Here is a 21478-nt window from a genome sequence, read left to right on the forward strand (position 1 = left end):
AGTTGCAGACCCCTGATCTAACTCATGGAACTACACCTGAAACTCAAAGTGCAACAATGTAAATTAATTTTATTAGTAAGATAAAACTGCAATTTGTTATTGGTCCCTTATTGGTCTGTCTCATCATAAGAAACTGTTGTAGTATTATCTCCTCAGGGGCCACTGGCCCCGGTTGGCCACCATCTTGATTCACCCATGGCTGCCCACATTCATTAGAACTTTCATTATGTGATTTTGTGAAGATTCCTGAAAATTTACCTTCACAATTTTTGAATTTGAGACATTTGAACTGCCAGACCCTGAAATATTATATGGACTAGAGCTGCTGCACTAAATTTCTTTTTTGTTTAAGAGGTGGCTTTATTTCAGTGAAAGTTGCTAGTTTAGCATATAGTTTTGAGGAGATGAGTGATGGGGGAAGGGTCTGTTCAAGTTGAGAAAAGGCTCAGCAAAACAATGAAAAATGAATGTGATTAATTTGTAATATTAATGCTGCTGAACTATGACCTCTGTGTTACATCACATCAGTGCTGAGCTTTGCTTGGCAGGTTGTTAGTTTGATTACTCCACAAAAACCTCAGATATGAGCAAACACTGCCACGTCTGGCTTACATATAAACACACGCACACACACACACGCACACACACACACACACCGCGTGGATTAATGGCCCCTCCTTTACTTTCCCATCATGCACTCTGTCTCAGTGGCGTCACCAATCAGTATTAAATGGTCTATATCGCCATCTGCCTGCCAGTTGGCATTAATGCAGTTCTCCAGCTCTGCTGTATGTTGTGACCATACATTAAAGCTGCAGTATGTAAACATAAGGAATATATTATTTTACATATTTGTCACCATGTTGTGACAGTTTAATAAGGGACAGGTAATATGTGAAAAGATCAATCTCCTCCTCCTCCCTGAGTTACTATTGCTGTCTGAAGAAATGCATCACTCTCGACCAAAAACAACCAATCAGAGCCAAGGGGAGGGTCTTAGCACTGTCAATCACAGTCATGTACTACCTGCTAATTGTGCTAAACAACCTGTTGTTACAGGAAAGCTATTTATCTTCAGTCTATGCTATAACAGAAAGAAAGGGGGCAATAGGCAGAGTGATTGGCAGCCCTAAGACCCGCCTCCTGGCTCTGATTGGTTATTTTTAGCACTGGAAAAAAGCAAAGGAGATAGATTTTTTTTCTCAGATTATCTATCTCCTAACATTTAGTCACGACAGTGACAGTTTTACCAAATATTAAAATATATATATATATATATTTTAAATATATATATATATATTAATATATATATTATATTTATATATATATATATATATTATAAAATGTAATATTTCGATTGCTAATTGAGTTGGTTAGGTCTGAGCTAAATGTTTGGTTTGGCAAAAGTTTTTGTTTGGAAATTAAATGTTTAGGCTGAGAAAACAAAGATTTAGTTTGGAACTAAATATTTTATTTTCAACTAAATATTTAGGTACAATATCAATGTTTATATAGGAACTAAATATTTAGACTCCTAATTAAATATTTAATTTGAAAGCTACCTATGTATTTTGCAAACTAAATGTTTCAAACAAAATAAATGCAAAATAAATATTTATTTTGGGAGCTAAATACTTAGAAACTAAATGTTTAGCTTCCAAACTAAATATTTAACTGGTGAATTAAATATTTAATTTGGAACTCTGAAATTAATAATTGTATGAATAACATAGTGAAAATACGACTTAAAAAAATTAACACCCACATTTTTTTACTTCATGACAAGCGAAATAAATCAAATTGTTTTATTTTTTTACTTCACCCCACACTGATGCAATAACATTTAACTGTGATAAATGTTATTAATAATAGTAATAAAATCAGCTATGATGCTGAACCAGAGAGTCAGTTTGTGGTTCCCATCATCGTTGCTGATCTGGATGCTGAGCCGAGCGGGTGGGGCCTGGCTCGGTTCAGAGACAGACTGTGCTCACTGACCGGAGACTCCTCCAGCTTTTTATTTCTCCAGTCCAAAATCAAACTGCATGTGTGACCCAAGGTCGGCCTGCTGCTGCTGGACCGAAGCTGCAGTCATTTTCCCGATCAGCCACAGATGGATGCTGCTCTGTCCTAAAGGAGGAGGAAGCGAAGGATAAAAACCCCCCAGCACATTTGTTGGCATTTTCGCAGGAAAGGCATGACTCTTTATTTATTATAAGGACGACATCTCCGCTGTTAGCAATGCGAAGCGCCTTGTGATTTTCATTTCGCGATCCTGTCAAATAATTATGAACAACGCGCAAGATATGTCGCCCGATTTCGTGTTGATGCGCCTTGTGTCCGCAGCCGAGGAGGACCGCTTGGAGGGAGAAAACGGGAATTTGCCGACGGGAGGAGTGGTGGTCGGGCTGGGGAATGATGTCCTGGCTTACAGCGGCGTTAAATCGGCTTTGGATATCAGCCGAGGTCCGACGGAGACGGCGGGGCTGGAGCATCCCAGCAGCCTCCTGAACAAAGGCCAGCCGAGCAGTGACACCACGGCGGCACCTGACAGCGGGGGCACGGAGGGCCGGGTCCCGCAGAGCTCCATGGACCCCCAGGGGTTCGACTTTGTCCCGAGCCCCGGCCTGCGACCGCAGCTGCTTGTCTTCTCCAATATAATGCGCAACGGAGATGGGATTTTGGATTTAGACCGTCGGGATGCGCTGGAATTGGGCCCAGCTGTTAACAACAACAACAACACCCCGAGTCCTGGAGACGTCGAGCGGCACCACGACCTGCTGGATCAGAGACCATCAACCTTGCAGTCTTCCGTCGATTCATCTGCGGAGAGTCCGGGATCTGCCGAGATGTGCCACCGGCATCGATTTATCACCAACCCCCACAACTGGCCCCTATTATCGGACAGATCCGGACCCCTTCCCGGAGGGGACTCTAGGGGCCAAGAGGACGCCGTGTTTGAGTTGGCAAGGCGGTTTGGTGAGCTAGGGGTCGGACCCAGGATGCTGTTTAAAGGAGCTGAGCTGCCGCAGTGCTCCTGCCAGGGCGCACAGGGTTCGGTAGATGGACAAGCAGAACCAAGAGACGACCCAACCGAGACCAGCGATGCCCTTTTGGTCCTGGAGGGGCTGGGGAGTAGGGGCATTAATGGCTTGGGTATAGAGGAGTGTCCGGAGGTTGGGTTGGATGATGAAAACGGACACGGCGAGTTTTTACTCAAAAGGAAACGGGAAATAATCCATAAGATGTCCGGGACTTTCTCCATCAGCAGCTTCCAAGTGGAACTGAGGACACAGATCGAAAAGATGGGCCTGCCGACGACCCAAGCAGGTTCTGAAGGTTCTGCTCAGGTTTTAGCTAAGTCATCGACACCTGCCCAGAACTCACCTTGGACCACCACGCCAAACCCAAGCCAAGCTTCTACGCCCAGAAGAGGGAAGCGGTGCACCAGTGCGCCCCGGACTCCCACCTACCGGGGTGCAGGTGGAGAGAAAACGTTCAAAGTTCCGGGGAAGTCCAAAAAGAACTCGTTAAAGACCCGATTGAGTAAACTGTTCCGGACTAAAAGCTGCAGTGGGTCGAATCACATCCTGGACAAGAGACCCTCGGTGTCTTATTCAGTGTCCTCAGCCATGAGTCTGGTGGACATGGAAGGTGGATCTGGAGCCGAGCAGGATGCCGACAGGTGGGAAACCTTTGACATACTTTATAATTAAATCAGATTATTGGGATCTTTTTATCGCTGGTAAAAACAGAAACAACACATGTCCAAATATACAGAGTAGTATGGGTGGACTATCTTCCTAAAAACCATCACGATATAAGCTAGTCCATATCGTAATTATTGATTATTTTTTTGTTTTAAAAAGTCTGAAATATTACTAAGGACTAACCAGCGACGTGAGCTTTCCTGTTTTATCCATAGTTTTCACTCCACGCCGTTGTTGTTTAATTTTTTAGCAGTTGGTGGGGAAACCTGAAACTGCAACTGCAACTGGCTGTTGCTAGGTAACCAAAGAGTGAGTGAGTTGCTAGGTAACCAAAGAGTTAGTGAGTTAGTTCATCCGTCAACTTAGCTAGCCAGGAGAGTTTGAGCAGCTCTTCCCTTTGTTTACATCTCCCAGAATGCTGTGAAATTCTTGGTTATTGATCACGTGTCTTATTGTAACTTCTTGTTATTGGTTTATTGTCCATCCCTATACAGAGTAGTCTTCAGTTTAGAAAATGAGACTTTATCCTTTTAAATAAAACGTAATGGAAGACCCCAAATTATACATTAAACACAACAGGTTTTACAAAATTGGAGCCTGAAACATAGGGACAGACAAAAAGATTTAAGGTTTGTAGTGATTACTAGAGTTAGATGTAACACAAAAGTCTGGAGTCATCATATTTTAGTTATTTACACTTTTACTTAAAATTTGAGACGTTTAAAGAAGTATTACACAGGAAACAAAGCTAGAAGAAGACTGTGACACATGGTGTTCTACTCAAAGACGAACATTTGAAGCATTTCTAGCCAATGTAGCTTTCTGATATAAACGTAGAGTATACGAAGCAAAACATGATTAAATTAATCTGACTAAGTGTTCATTTAAATAATTGTCAACTAATTTAGTAATCTATTAATTGTTAATTGGAGTATACTCAATAAAAGCCATTTGCTGAAAAAAAACACACAATAAATTCACCATAATTACATAGTAATTAAGTCAAAGCTGTACAAAATATATGTATATGTTGCATTTAATTAAGATGAAACCTTCCTTGTCTGTTCTACCCAAAACTCCTCAAGTTCACATTCACTAAAGAAATCCTATGCTATTACATTTTAACCATTAAGATGTTTATTTTCTTATTTAAAAAAAAAAATTGAATTATTTGTTTATTTGCTTGTTTAATGTGTTTCTAATGTTGCACAAAAAGGCTTAAGTGGTTACATTAAAAAAATCTTTTAAACCTGCCGTTCTTTGTCCAGTTAGCTGATTAATTGTAATCCACAGTATAATTTAGCACTAAAACTATTATTTGTTGCAGCCATATGTATAAATGATTAATTTTTATTTTATTTTCCAGACTGATTTACTTTTTGATTTGGTAGTTAATCTGACTGCAAATGCAGTTCATGTTGCACAGTGGAGGAACATGAAATATTGGTGGTGTATCTTATTTTCCCCACTGTCAAAACAAACAAAAACAAACAAATTTCCTCAATGTATGCAGACCTTTTCAACATTTTATTGTCATGTCCTTCTGTTTCTCCCGTGTGGATGGCTGACGTGCAGCCACAGGGAACCCAGACTGACCAGGGCCCACAGTGCCTTCTCCCCTGCCTCCCTCTCTGCCTCCCTCTCGACTTTCACTGGTAAGAACTACTTCATAAATTTCAATATTTAACTTAAAGAAACGTTATTATAAAAAATAATGCAATAATGCCCCTGAATGGGTTTATACTTTGATTTTACGCTTCTGCAGGCATCCACCAAGAATAGAGAGATCAATCTGTGTTTGCTGTCAATCTAGGTGCACATATTGTGGCGCTATTTGACATTTTGAAAATAATTTTGCTTAATGGAAACACGCCACTTTCAAAAACTCTCTCGTTTTTCGTGCTAGCTTGGCCGTAGCGAAGTTGGTTTATTTGCATCACAAGAGTCACATCATCAACAACCGGATGTTTCCACTGGAGCAAACCAAAGAAGCAAAGAAGACGACAGGAAGTAATTAGAGGATAATGACAAATTGGGTGAACAAACTAGTTCGCCTGTGACTTTAATCGTGTTTTGATTTAATGGAAACACTGCAATAGCAAAATTTGACATCAGCAGAAAATAGACACAGTTTTGCGCACATTTGTAAAAGAAACACACTTACCGAGAGAATTGCAAGTTACCCTTGGTCTGAACACTAATGCTACATGCATACATGAAAGTTTCAGGAATTATATTTTCACATGCTAGTCCGCAGATGCAGAGACAATGAATAGAAGAACTACGACAAAATGTAAAAGCACATGTTTTGGAAAATATTTTATTTTATATTTAAGTTCATTTCTCTTCATTTTCTGCTTTCTTTCTAAGAAAGAAAAAAAAAACCCAACATTGATTAAAATTGGATTTGGATTCTTTAAGTGCGATCACCCAGCACTACTTCAGTATCAGTTTAATGTTCCTGTTAGAAACTGGTTTTTAGGACTCGGTTTGAATAGTTTCTTTTAGTGTGCTGACAGTATCATTACTAAAATAATGCTGTGAGAGGAGGAATCAAACATACAACAAATAAAAATATAATATTTAAGACCTGTGAAGTAAAAATTGTTTTATTATTTCTCTTAACAATTTAATTTAATTATTTTACTCATTTAACCACATTAGTATTGTTCAACCTGTTAGAGTATGTAGGCTAGAGAGTTTCTGCAGAACCAGTCAGAGGGGTCCCTGCAGCAACTGCAGCAGGCTGATGGTGACTAATGCCTCACCATACATACCACAGCAAGGCACCAGTATTTGTTAACAGATAAGAACAGATAGTTTAGATAATTATAGTGTGATGGAATAAGCCCTGAGTCTTAACAAGTTTCTCTATAGAATATCAGAGTTTTAAGAAATGGATGCACTTGCTGGATATTCTGGTTTGACAATGTTCTTGTTATGCAAAATTGTTCCATTAGCAAACCTGATTTTTGGAAACTCACATATTTGAACAAGATGTTTATCATCCAAGGAGTTAACTGACCCTCCAGTGTGGTTATGTGACTGCATGAAAATTGTTCAACTGAAACTGGAGTGACCATATTGTGTAACATGAGTTCCATATATTGTGAGGACTTGCAGCTCCAAATCAGAACTCAGAGCAGCTCGCTGCTGTGTTGTTCTCCGTCTGCAGATGAAATAAAGCTTTGCTCTTTGCCATTTGCCAGAATCTCAGCCTGATCTGTTATCACACAGATTTTGTCCACAGACCAGTCCACTTGGGAATCAGAAGTCGAATCTACAATAAATCCAACAATGTATAATCTAGGACATAATATAGATACAAATCATCGCAGCCTTTAGCTGACCCGATCATTTCCCCACTGCAGCTGGTGCATAAGGATTTAGGACAAATGTAAAAGTGATGAGGAAGCTTGTAGCTCAGCATGAAAAGCTATTTGCTCTCTGCTTGCTTCAGCATCAAAGTGCTGCCTCACATTACTTCACATTCATGTTTCAGCCGAGTGTTTCTGTGTATTAATCAAAACTTCATTCATCATTAATGTCTTCTTTATTCAAACTTTTATTCATGCTCATCTACAGCACAGAATTTCACATTACTCAGTTGTCTTGGAATCTGTAGAGCAAAGGTGTTCAAAGTGCGGTTCGGTGGCCATTTGTGGCCCTCGGAATGATTCCGGGCGGCCCTTTATAAGCATTTAAGAACAGAAATACATTTGTTTTAAAATCTTGAAATGGAAAATGTGAAGTGCAACGCAAAATATTCACCCACGTTTTTGCTTTGAATTGAATTTATTAGTAATAGGGACCAAAAACATCCAGTGGCTTTTAACCAAAACGCAGATTTAGCCGCGTCCATTAAAAACACTCAGCAAAGAAAAAGCAAAACTGAGCCACATTGTGTTCTTGTTGCTAAAAAGACACAAAAGAAATCCAGAAAAACATGGATATGGTTTGCTGTTTCCCTTGTCTAAAGAAATATGACTGACACATAATATTTGTATGAAATAAAGTATTTTATAATATTATGACATAAAATATAGAATATTTTATCCACATATATTTTATTGATATAAAATATAGAATTATGTTTTTTTATTAAATAAAAATATTGTGTGTTTAGTTTGTTGATTAAACAAGTAAAAATAATAATAACAACGTATTTACAATTCTAAAAAAAAAAAAAAAAAAAAATATTATGGCACCCAGGATACCTTCAGCTTGACATTTTTGGCAACCCATACAAAATTTGGACACTAAAGCTCTAGATGGTGTCCTGGAAGCAATGCATTCTGGGAATTCATACCAGCTTGAGTTAAGGGTCAATGATTGATCTTATAACAATGTTTTCCAACCTGTGGCATTATTTCTACACGCTAATGAAACGAGATAAATGGAAGGCTATGGAGCTATATTGGGGCCATAAAGTTTGTTCAAAATAAAATAAAATAAAACCGAAAAAAGTTTTGAAACTAAAATTATATTTGAAACAGAAAAAAAAATTAAGACCAAGATCATGAATCATGAAATTGCAAGTCACATGAGCTAATGCTAAACCAAGCTAACCTGTAGAGAATAATAATGGATGAGATTACATTTGATTGGTTTTACTGCTCCTATCAGTTGATTTGAGTTTTTCCTGGCTATAAAACCGTCTCCAACAAGCAAAATTTCAATGAGGTAAAGTCAGTCTGAATCATTTCGATTAGTCTGTTCTTTATTGGAGTGGTTTGAGCTAATTCACTCAGTGAAGTTTCCAGTAAACGTCCTGCCTGGTTCTGCTTTAAGGGGCATAATGGACAAATACTAACATTAATTTTATTTTCTGTTTGTCCTGTTTCCTGTCCCTCTTTGTTTCTAAGCTTTTCCTCCCATTTGCCACTTTGTGTCCCCAGGCGAAACAGTTTCTCTGGTGGATGTGGATATTTCTCTACGAGGGTCGAAAACGTCGCATCCTCCAACTCCTCCACGCCGAAGCCTCAGTCTGCTGGGTAAACTTTTTTTTTCTTATCCACGCAGTAGTCATGGCAAATTAAATAATAAAAAAAGGCTTAATTGTAGGATCTGTATTTTAAAAAGAGGAAGCCCAGACAGGTGTGTGTGAGGTGCCTTTTATTAAGTTACACAGTAAAACATTGACAGCAATAATTTGGTTTATTTAATCATAAAGACAAAATATGGATGTTTATTTTTAAATGATATTTTCACCATGTATTTCATAAATGTCTGAATTCCAAACTAAATATGTAGTTCACCATCTAAATATTTAGCTTACAAAATAGATATTTAACTTGAAATTAAATATTTAGTCAGGAAACAAAATATTTAGTTTGCAAAATAAATATTTAGTACCCAAAGAAATACTTAACATGGAGCTAAATAGCTAAGTTTCAAGTAAATATTTAATTTGAAATCTAAATATTTAGTTCACTAACTAAACTAACAAGTAATTGTTAGTTACTTTACAAACTAACAATTTAGTTTACAAACTAGTCATTTTAAAAAATGTAAGCTGGTGAGTTAAATATTTAGTTTGGAAATTTGGCATTTATAAATGTAAGAATAACATGCTGAAAATATGACTTTGAGAGATGAACACCTTCATTGTTTTTTATGACTAAATAAATCAAATTATTGCTGTTCATTTTTTGTTGTGTGATGGTACAAATGGCACCCCACAGTTTTCATTTTAATCTTTCTATCTCTACCAAAGTCAAATTCAAAAATACTTTATTGATCCCAAAGTGAAATTAAACATTAGTATGCGTAGATAGCGTGACAGTAAATAAATGGTCGTCGGCCCATCATTTATCCCGTCACTTGATGTATATACAGGGCGGCCTTACCAGGTGGTGGCGGTAATGTTTCCTTTATTTTTTTGCGCATGCGCAAACAATGGCGCTAAGTGTAGCACTTCTAGCTAGATACCGAGTGTCCTCCGATTTTTAGCCCTCGGTTTTTCTCTTAAACTTAAATATAAGTGAGGGAGCTGGAGCAAGTAAGAAAACAAAAACTTTTCACATTTATGAATAATTAAATATATAAAGACATCTCAATATATGTATAAATATACGTTTGTGTATTTTTGTAGTAGGTAGATCATTTTGACTTGGTAATTTTTGTAAGTAGTTCGTATTGTATCAAGTAGCCTGCGGGCTGCGTTGTTCTCTTTGAGAGCTTGGAAACATCTCAGTCTGTTCATGGACAGACTGTGGCACAACCAGGATCATCCATCTAAACCGACAGGCTAAGCATTAGCAGTAGAAGAGCTGCTGGTAATATAAAGATATAAAGAATATAAAGAAGGAACCTCCTTTCTTTTCTTTTCCTAATGTCGACTGCTGTTGGTTTTCTTCATTTTTCCCACTTTTGTGTCTTTTTATCCCCTTCCCTGATCTTTCCCTGTTGTCATTCCTCCAGATGACATAGCGGGGCCTCAACCGGGGCCTTTCCTAGTTAGTATTATGGGCGCCTCCCTGCAGTCTCTCCCTCTTCCTCACCCTCCTCTTCCTCCTCCCTCCCACTCCACCATCCAGCACAGTCTCAGCCTCAATGGTAAGACGTCTATGATGGGAAAAATCCTCTAACTTCACGTCTAAATAACTTAATATGCAGAAAATGTACAGTTGAAACAGTTTATTAAAAAAAACTCCCCCTTTTTCTGACTGATTATTCGATTATTCAGATAACCATCAACCAATGTAGTAATCGATTAATTGTTAATTGGAGTATACATGCTCAAAAAACACCAGAACAAATAACAGAGCAGTAATTAAAACAAAATTGTTCAAAAAAGTATATATTTTTATTTTACATTAAAGATAAAAAAGTGTCATTGTTTTAGCTTCACCTGATAGAAATTCTGTAAAATTTAAGCACCTTTTACTATCCAATTATCAATCTGTTAATCCAAAATTAATCAGCAGATTGTCTTTACATTGTATTTATGTGAAATCAAGCAGAAAGTGTAGATGCATCCTTTGCTACAAATTATTACTCACTCACTGAAGGAATATTATGCTATTGGATTTTAGGCAACATAATATTTATTTAATCATTTAAAATTTAATTATTGTCTTTTTCCATGTTTTAATGTTTTTTTAATATTGTATTAAAAAAGGCTTAAATGTTTAAAATCTGTAGAATGTGCCAATTTTTCAGTTAATCGTCAGAAATATCAATTACTAAAATAATTGTAAGTTGAAGGCCTGGTCTGAAGTTAAATCTCTTGCTTTAGGTCTGACAGAATCACAAAATGATTTATTTTTGCTAAATTTCACAATAACGATAGAAAGAATATGTTAAAGATTTGTTTATTAATGTTTTCTAAATCACATTAATGATTTGTTAACTTTTAAATCGATTACTAAAACAATTGGTAGTTGCGAGCCTAGTATGAAGTTAAACTTCTTTTGTTTCAGGTCAATTAGTCACGACAATTATTTCATTTTCTAAATGCCATACTAACAATAGATAGAATAGAATATGGTCCAAATGTATTAATTTATCCAAAAAACAGACATTTATGGATCATGTGTCTTTGTATTCATTTGCATATAAACCTCAAAATGCCTCATTTTCTACGTTCTCCTGACTCAGATGCCTTTTTCCGGGCCCTTCCTCATTCGAATCCTTTGCCGTCGGACGCCGCTCCACCAACGAGACGGGCTGCTCCTCCGGTGCTGTGTGCGCTGCGGCGATCCGAAGCCAGCAACTTCACAGCCAGTCTGAGAGAGCTGGAGAAGGTCAGGCTTTTTGTCATTCTGTAGCACGAAAACTAGAACTAGACTTTTTCTGCGTCAGTGCAGCTGTTCTGGGAAGGCCTCAGAGGTTTGTTAAAGAAGAGTAGAGAACAAACAGCAACAGGAATCCCAAAAAGACAAGCAGAGTAGGGTGGAAGCTGAGGAAAGGTTTAAGCTTTGAACATATTTTTTCAGTCATAAAACAGATAAACATTTAGCATAAAATTTCTAGCAATCAAATTATGGTTAAAATATTAACAGGTGGGCGTACCGTGGTGGCGTAGGGGTTAGCGCGACCCATATTTGGAGGCCTTGAGTCCTTGTCGCGGGTTCAACTCCCGGACCCAACAATATTTGCCGCATGTCTTCCCCCCTCTCCTTTCCCGTTTCCTGTCTGCCTACTGTCGTATAAGGGACACTAGAGCCCACAAAAAGACCCCTTGGAGGGGTAAAAAAATAAATTAATTAATTAATTAACAGGTGGATGATGGGGGGGCAACTTGAATAAAATTAAAACATTTCCTTGAAAAATTCACAAATTTTGAAATTATTCAAAATGTTCTAGAAAGAATATGGGACTTTTCAAACTCAGAGATTTCCACGTTTTTTTCAGAAATATCTGAGCTTAATCTCAAAATGTTTGGAGTTTCTTTCTGGCAAATTTTCAACTTTTAAAACTCAGAAATGTCCTTGTTTTTTTTCTGAATTTTTTGGCAGAATTGTACTCCTCTTATTTTTTTTATATCCACAACAGCCCTATTATGCTGTAGTACATATATACCTAAAACTTGTTTTATTTTTTCTTCCAAGAGACAGTTGTACAATGAATAGTTTATCTTGTTTATGTAGACATTTTGTTGTCTGTTTACATACCTGGCGTATTTTCGACCCATGTACCATGACTACCACTCCTTTGCCCTCTCATGTAAAGGTTTCTGCCAGTCAGTTTCCACTATCAGGTTCTTTCTGCAAAATGATAGACAGAAGCAGAGAAGCTCTTACTGTTCTGCTGGGTGGATTGCTGGTGTCTCTGCTTGCAGTGCGGCTGGTACTGGGGTCCTATGAACTGGGAAGACGCTGAGGTGAAGCTGAAGGGTAAACTCGACGGATCGTTTTTGGTCCGAGACAGTTCTGACCCCAGATACATCCTGAGCCTGAGCTTCAGGTCGCAGGGAGTCACACACCACACGCGCATGGAGCACTATCGAGGTAAGAAACACTCACAGTCATGCAGCGTTTCAAGAAATCTGCTCCATAAACCTCAATCTTCATAATTGGGACTTGATAAAAAATGTAAACGCGTTAATTGAATGTTTGTATGATTTTGCTGGTCAATAAATCGTCCCAGTAGTGATTGCGATAAACAATAATATTGTTGTCGTCAGACCGTTTTCAAGTAATATTCTGATAATAATCCAACTTCGCCCTGTCAGAGACCAATAAACTTTAATTTTGTAAAGAACTCCTAACACTGGAACTAACACTAAGTCCTAATCCGAAGATTAATCCTTTTCTTCATCATTCTTCCATTGTTTACCGTAATAATTTCCAATTTAAGCCCACTCTCAAAGTTAAGAGTTCGACAAGCTAACAGAAACATGAAACACTCCTGTCTTCCAAATTCAGTTAAAGTTTTTATATTTTCCATACATTTGTCGCCTCAGTCTGAAACTGTTCCTTAAAGGTTTGTCTAAAGCTTCTTTCTGCTTCCAGGGACATTCAGCCTGTGGTGTCATCCGAAGTTCGAGGACCGCTGCCATTCTGTGGTGGAATTCATTGAGCGCGCCATCATGCACTCCAAGAACGGCAAATTCCTCTACTTCCTCCGCTCCAGAGTTCCAGGTAAAGAAACAAAGCAACAAATCTCCCTCTATGTCTAGATATGAACACTGGGCCAGTTGAGCGCTCTAACCAGAATTGCAACTCGCAAGCATCTTCCTGTATCTGTGCTAATGACCAGCAGAGCTCATTAGCACAGATCAATCCAGTGGGCGATTTGAATTTGACTTTGTTAGCAGAATGATGTTGACCGTTTGTGTTTTTTGTTTTTTTTCAGGGCTCCCACCAACTCCAGTTCAGCTCCTGTATCCTGTATCCCGCTTCAGCAACGTGAAGTCCTTGCAGCATCTCTGTCGCTTCTGCATTCGGCAAATAGTCCGCATCGACCACATCCAAGAGCTTCCACTGCCCAGGTAACGTTCATCTAAGTGTCAATATTTTGGCTTCATTTAAATTATAAAAACTGACTTGTGACCACAAACTTGACCTGTACCTTTAAGCTTTAAATCGGATTTGTTTATGGTTTGTGAACACAGCATGCCAAACATTACCAGTTTACTGCAACAACACTCTTCAGAGTGGACGTCTGTACTGAGAGAATACTTTAATTTAGTTAATTAAATGACCGACGGGCTTAAAATTTTCCCGTCGTTTAAAAAAATAAACACGGAAAATATTCCGTTAATACGACCTCTGCTCCACATGTAGCCGAATATCCAGGAAAGCAAATACAATCTTATGCATTTTGTCCTTTCATCTACACAAAAACTGCACTTAACATCACTAAAAATTATTATTTACAAAAACTCCAACCAAAGTGGAGATCTGAGAAAACTCTGTATTTGTGTTCGTGTGTTTACATTGGAAAACTGTGATTTAGAGTCAACATGCGCCAAGTTATCCACATACTAGCCTTGACACAATTCCCAGTAGACATCGTTTTGTGTTTAATTAACTTTATATTTCAATATGCTAATTAAAAGTAGATAAATATACACATCTGCCTTCACAAATAAACTTCCTGGCGCCATTTTTATTTCCTTACAGGCAGTCGTGGTTGTTTTGAAGCATTCTGATTGGCTGACATAAGTGTTAGCGTTGCACTACACTGCCCCCTATGGGTTTGGCATGTTTACTACAATGCTCTGTGGCGTACTTGTGTGGCTTCAAGTGAATGAAAACGTATCTGAAACCGATCCTGTGTACAATATTTTTTAAACGACGTGGCGGAGATATTCGTTTCTATAAAGACGCATCTATATTTCAATTAAATAAATCATTAGATTCTGTGTTTGAGTCACTTTCCTACTTCCTAATGGGCTCTTTGCACCTGCCGCGCTGACATCACAACCGCATGCGCAAATGCGGCTCTCTTTTTTCGCTTTGAGTTACCATGACAGCTAGAAAAGACAAAGTCGTATTTCAGACGCAAATAAAACAATACTATGAACATTGCTGTCTTCCTAATATAATGGGCTTTTAAGTTTTCATGGATTTCCAAGCAGTCCTGAATTAAGAAGACGGTGGCTTGTAAATATTCGTCGCTACCAGTTAAAGCTAACGCCGCACAGCAAAGTTTACAGCCTTCACTTCACTCCGGATCAGCTTCTTAAACCTAAAGCAGAAGGTAAAGGAGCCTCCTGTGTTATTTCCATGGAATCACTTCTGTATTCAGCCTGAAAGAGTTTATAGCAACCAGAGAGCAGACCAGAGCCAGACAGCCGAGCTACTGATCCGCCTGTACACACTGCTGTAAACACCGTCCTGCTTCACAAGAAGCATGCAAAACTAATAAAGCGAAATAACACGGAGACCTTAAGGAACACGGCCATATTTTTCTAAAAGCAACAACTCTGAACCTGAACCATCAGCTGAAACTCACCTTCGTATCTGTGAATGTATAACGAGGCGAACATCTTAAAACCTTTCTCCAGATTACTTGTCGGGGCTTCGGATTGATGTGCATCATTAATTGTTACCTTGGACAAGCCCTGCAAATACCGAGTGTAAAGAAACTTTTTCAATAGATCGGAAACGATTGAGCCGCTTTTCCCTGAACGCGGAAGCTGAGGTGCAAAGAGCCCATTTCCCTTTTAAATGTGCTAGGTCAGTGGTTCCCAAAGTGTGGGGCGCACCCCCTAGAGGGGGGCGCGGGAAGCGGTATGGATGAATGAAAAAAAAAAACATTTACACAAAAGTGTTTCACTGTAAAGATGGTTTGTAGTTTGTTTTGTTGCAACCTGAAGTGTGAAGTAAACTTCAGTGGAGTTTGAAAACAAAATATGTGTATAGGTTTATGTCTGGTTGAACGATGTGTGTGCCCAGTTGATCTTCTTTTCCTTTTTTGTGCGGGATTTTATTGTAATCCATAGGGGGGCCCAGAAGATCTTTGGGAATCACTGTGCTAGGTGAAACTATTTTTGCCAGTAAAAAGTCCTGATGAATTTTTTTCTTCTTCTTTTTTGCGTCTTTTTAAGATCACTGATCTCCTACCTTAGTAAGTTTTATTACTACGACCCTGAGGAGGAGATGTATCTGTGAATCAATAGCATCCGGAGGATCGTAGCAGAGCAGGAGGCCAACCCGCAGACATAGCAGCATACATATCCTAACCCAAAGTGAGTTATTTAATTTTTGTTGAATGTGTCTTTTTGTGTGTAACAAAATAGTTTGGGGGATTTTTTTTTGTTATCACATTAGCCTGTAATTCAGGCAAACCTCCATCATTCTCTGAGTAGAGGTTGCAATCTGTTATAGTTAATACAAAATTAAATACACAAAATAAAGTAGTTAAATTGATAAAAGTTGACGCTTTTCAGTTAAAATTAAACTGACTAATTTAATTTATGATAAATGTAAACAAATAAATGGAACTACAGAGCTGACCATGAAGTGTCGATCATTACAAATCTTTGCTTGTTAAAACATTTCTGCTCTCTTTATTCCAGTGTTGATATGAACAGCTTAATTTTTTGAACACATCAGCATCAAATTATTATCCATAGTAGGAATTTGAAATGATTGTGCAAAAGAATCACAGATTTAAGGTTGTAAGCTTTGCTACCTTTTAAATGACTTTTTTCTCGTAGTTTTATGACTTTCTTTTGGTCCTCTTGCATCTTTAACCTACTAATATCGCAACTTTACTGTGATAATATCTTGATTTTATTCTCATAATTTAACAAAAATCTTAGTCTGTCCATAATACTCCATCATATTTAAAAGATTATGTAGTTCTTTATTCGTTAAAACAATACCAAAGTTCACAAGATGTTCAACTTTCCTGGTTGAACCCTGGTTTTTGGATTGAAAATATTGCTGATTTGGTTGATATGTAGTTTGATTGAATGCAATTAATTCATTACAGGCTCATTAAAAATGTTAATCAAGTTCCTTGACTAATACTGAGATATTTTTGTCTCCACTCACTGCCTGCAGGTCTCTAATGGAGAATTTATCTGCGCTGTTCTGCAGGTCTTCCAGCATCGGTCTCTGGAAGAGCGTATACAGCCAAACTGGAACAGACTCTATGTACGCAGCTCACCGCTTTCTGGAGAAAAATGATGGAAAAAAAACCCCCTGCTGTTTCAAAATCAGAAGAACTAAGAGAAAAGTTACTGACAGAAACTAAAAGAGCCTCGGTCAGCTCTGCTTTCCTGTTTCTAGAACCAGTTTGACTTTTAAAACATGATTCACTGGTCGATTTGTATAACTGTTGTCCCAAGGTAAAGGCCTTGCTTTTCTTTCTATTTTGTAAAAACCTGGGATTTTGGATTTAGAGATGCCTGCAGGATAGAAACGTACCTCGAGCCAAGCCAAGCCGGCCACCAGCACTGACAAGAAAACCTCAGACCTCTCCGGAAGACGGGTTCCTGCTTTTTGTGGATGCAGTGATCGTTCCTTATGTTGCTGTCAGTCAAACATGGAAAAAAGATGTTATATTTAGGAATAAAGACGCCCCTTCAGCCTCCTGCTTTATCTGCTGTGGTGTTTACCAATCAAATAGTCATAAACCTACGGAAGCTCAGAGCCGATGTTTTCCACTTGGATTTTTTCAGATGGTTTTCTTGAGATGACGAGTCAATCTGGAGAAAACAAAGCTTGTTTTCTCAACATCACGAGGCGATTGGTGTGTGTTAAATTTGAATCCATCCTTCAAATGCATGTCGTTGTGCATGCATGCACTTCTGGAGAAAACCATCGGGACATTATCTCGTTTTCTCAAGGAAAGCATTGGAAAATTAACTCGTTATCTTGAGAAAACAATCGTGAAAATTAATTTATCAAAGTCAAAGTTTATTTATATAGCACATTTACAACAACTCCAGTTGACCAAAGTGCTTCACAATAGTCACATCACAGGTAGATAAATTCAAATTTGGTAAAAATAATAAGACAATTACAAAATTGGCAAAAAATACCAAAAACTAATAATATGAATAAAAATTAAAACAATTGATGTAAAAAAAAAAAAAACAACATCGGGAAAACACGGAAAACGTCCGCTCTTAACTTCTGTTAAGTAAACCTATAATGTTGCAACACATCTATTTTCTCCCAATTATTGAGAATCTTTAGATCAGGATTGTTTTTGTTTTGTTTTTGTACCAGCCGATCTCCTACACTCAAACTGACATGAATTGAAAATACAAATCATGTAAAAATATGGTCAGAATATGTTATAATCAGAAAAAGGCTGAATTGTTTTGGTACAGCATCAGGTCATCAACCAGATGTTCCAAAATACAAAAGTTTGTGTTGTGGGTTTAAGATTTTTTTAAATTCTTCTCACATTTCTATGATATAATGAACAATCAAAAATATTACTCGGGTTTTAAAGGCTTTTGTCGATGTTACATCTAATCTAAGAATGTTTCTTTATTTAGATTTTGACTCAAAATTCAGATTTTTTTCTTCAATGGCCCTAAACCTCTTCTGTAGTTTCATTTGTACAGAACATAATTACATCAGTGTGAAAAGATGCTGGAAATTATTAAATTATAAGAAGTATAAATTGAATGCAGAGAGATTTTAACAGTTTGTTAATGAGAATACATTATGCCACAAACGGCTCTTTGAGATTAATGATCTTGATGGGGCTCCGTATATGAAATCAAGACAAATGCTACTCAAATGTTCTCTCATTGGCCCAAAAACAAAATATCCATTTATTTGTTTGTTTCATTCATTTACAGTTTAAAATGCCACATCTTGACATAAAACTAAAGTTTTGAATGAAAAGGAGTAGTTAGTCTTGCTACTCTATGCAGAAACAAAGATTTAAATTATTTTTTGTTCCACTTACACTAAAATCATATGTTCTGTTTTGAGTTTTAATTGGGAAAAAACAAACTCTGACGTCAAAATATCAACACCATTTGGAAGTTTGAGGTTTATCACCAATATGGGTGCGAATCATTAAAACAGTGAGAATTTTAGTATATTGCCAATTTGAGCTCATTTTAGCCACATAAAAGTTTTATTTTTGGGTGTAAATTAAAAGCAAGACTAATTTATTCCAATTGTTGTTCGTCTGTTTAATATTTTTTCTATTTTTAACGAGTTAAAATTTTAATTGTCCTTTGACTAAATGAAGATATAGTAGCTCCTAAAAAACTCTGTTAACTTCTCACTGCAGTTGCCATGGAGATAATTTTAGTTACGTATACTTCAAGTGAAAGACACTTAACTATCTCCATGGCAACTAAGCTAAGGACCTTGATGCAAAGCTTTGCTCTGTCTTCATGTTTTTCTTTGTGATGCTGATTAAAAAAATACATTTAGGTGAAATAATTTGACTAACACATGAAGACGGAACTTTTCCAAATATGCGGATTTTGTCACTTTAAATTCACAATATCTTCTTTTAAAAATCTTGTTAGGTTAGACTGAAATAATAAATTACATTTTTAATACATTTTTGCACTAGTGAATGCAGCACTGTTCAGCGGCACAATAAAGGCGCTTCAGTCTACTGGAGGCTTAAAGACAACTTTGTGTTTTTAAATTCACATATTTTCTTTAAATGTTTAAGACTCAAATCTTCCTGAGGGGAATTCACAAAACAAAGTAATCATCTCCACTTTTTCCAAATCTGATTTTTTTTCTATTTCTGCTCTGGATTCACAATACAAATTGCTCTAAATACAAACAGGAGCAATGCTGTAGATAAATATATATATATATCTCTTCAAAACAGTAAGAACAGCACCTGATAGGGTATGGAGAACTAAAACTGACATAATTAAAAATAAAAACAGAAATCTATATTTTTTGTTTAAATTTCTTAACAAAATGCTTTTGTAAGGAAAAGGAAAGACACAAAAATATAGATTTCTTCTTTTATTTAAAATTATATCATTTTGATCCTCCATAAAAATGTTGGAATGATGTTGGAAAACCAATAGGAAAACAAGTGATACTTGATTTTAAGTCAGGGGTGACCAAACTTCGTCACAAAGACCAAAATGGTCAAAATCTTTTTTTTTTACATACTCAGCAATAAACTAAGCTTACAAAACTTTAATTAACCAAATAAAGTAGTCAAATTTGTTTCAGGAAAGGGATGTGCAAATTATTGTACAGAGTTAAAACTTTAATTTTGCAAATTTTCTAGATATTATTGGGGAAAAAATACAAATAAAGAAAATTTGTGTATCCTCTGCACTTTGAAACCCCTTGCAATGATGCAAAAAGGGCCCAGTAAGAAGAAACAAGTAATCATTTTATGAGGTTAAGTACATTATTTGGTAAAGACTGAATGTAAATAAAGAGTGGTGCGGTGCATTGTGGAGGGAGTTAGTAACAGAGAGACAGGTCTAATCAAAGTACTGAAGCTCAGCTGATGCTGAGGACAGACAGGACTGACATCCAGAGGCACTGCAGGAATCATGTCAGGAAGTCTTTGTGACAAACAAAGCTAACAAAAAAAAACAAGTGTTCAAGTCTTTTCCAAGTCCCGGCAACCAGGTAGAGGCTGTGGCATATATATGTTGCTGAAAATGTAATTTTTTTTAAAGAAAGAAATTGCTATTGGACTGGAGATGATGGTTAATCATGGATAAATCGAGAGACGATCCCTAATATGGATGCAAAATATTATTCGACATAATCGTTTATTAGATTAAAATTAGTTCCCAATCTTTTAAATGATAACGTCTGCTTAGCCCTTTCTCTAGTGTTGTAATTTGACCGCTATCCAGCAGAGGGCGCGGACTCGGAGCCAGTTGCAGAAACAAAGATGGCGGCCATTCCAGAACAGAAAGAGAAACGGTCCAAACACAGTTGTTGAATACAAAATGTACAGTATGCGGTTTTGTACTGAAATATAAACACTCGACAAGTTTCACCTTGATAGCGCTCATTCAGCCGAGCTGCATGACGAAGCTGCGTCAACTTCTCATTCAAAAATTACTGACGTGCTACGATGACGGTGAAGGCCATTGCAGATATAAAAAAAACAGAAGGAATACATTTCCGCCAAATAAAAAAGATTAATCTCAGAAATTTTCCAGACTTTTTCTACATTTCTAAGCTTGAAAAGTAAAAAAAAAAAAAAAAAAAAGATAAATCGTCAGAGGAATCAATAGCATAAATGAAATAATCGTTATTTGCAGCCCTATTTAGCTTTAAGAAATAGTTAGTGGTCAGAGTGGCCAGAGATGACCACTCTGACCACCACAATAAAAAGCCAAAATCTATTTATTAATAGTTCTAAAAATAACTGTTCTAAAGATGGATTCTGAGCTCTTATGCAGGTGCAAAAAGGCAAAAAACAAAACCTGCTAGATTAAAGGATGAACAAAAACAAAAGGCAGTGGTGAAGAACATCATTCCTCCCTGGAATGAACCCAGGATATCGGTCTTTGTAGAGCTGAATTTAAAATTAGGCTTCTTCTACTTCTTCTTTGATGGTTCTGGTTGGTGTCTTACTCTGTCATCCCCTCATTCTCTCTGCCTCCTTTTGCACTGACTTAGCAATGAGATCACACAGAAATCACTCCATCGTGATGTCATCAGGAGATTAAATGTTGCGTGTTCATGGCATGTGACCAATCCCAACATGGCAAAGGGTTTTATTTCTTCAAATCTTTTAATCTTCAGGAGGACTGGGTTTTAAAAACAACACTTGGACATCATTGAGAGGAAGCAATACTATCTCAAAGTCTGAGACAGGCGCTGAAATATTGAAAAGTCAAGGACAGCTCACAGAGTTTGACTTGTGGAGTAAGATAATTTATGTTA

At 37.2% G+C, this 21478-nt stretch overlaps 1 protein-coding gene across 3 annotated transcripts; it reads left to right on the forward strand.

Moving 5' to 3' along the window:
* The first annotated feature begins 1850 nt into the window (after positions 1 to 1850).
* socs7 (suppressor of cytokine signaling 7) lies at positions 1851 to 17610 on the forward strand. Of its 3 annotated transcripts, none has more exons than XM_028017377.1 (10): positions 1853 to 3685; positions 5286 to 5365; positions 8609 to 8704; positions 10134 to 10268; positions 11313 to 11458; positions 12496 to 12664; positions 13169 to 13297; positions 13512 to 13647; positions 15712 to 15852; positions 16709 to 17610. In XM_028017377.1, exons 1-9 carry the CDS (start codon positions 2289 to 2291, stop codon positions 15773 to 15775), a joined length of 2352 nt encoding a protein of 783 aa, XP_027873178.1. In that variant the 5' UTR covers positions 1853 to 2288; the 3' UTR covers positions 15776 to 15852; positions 16709 to 17610. The 3 variants fall into 3 exon arrangements, with proteins under 3 accessions (XP_027873179.1, XP_027873178.1, XP_027873177.1); XM_028017376.1 differs by having other exon boundaries at positions 1854 to 3685; positions 16673 to 17610; XM_028017378.1 differs by lacking the exon at positions 10134 to 10268 and having other exon boundaries at positions 1851 to 3685; positions 16673 to 17610.
* The last annotated feature ends 3868 nt before the right edge of the window (positions 17611 to 21478 follow it).

Source organism: Xiphophorus couchianus, chromosome 5 (assembly GCF_001444195.1).
Source record: "Xiphophorus couchianus chromosome 5, X_couchianus-1.0, whole genome shotgun sequence".
NCBI lineage: Eukaryota > Metazoa > Chordata > Actinopteri > Cyprinodontiformes > Poeciliidae > Xiphophorus > Xiphophorus couchianus.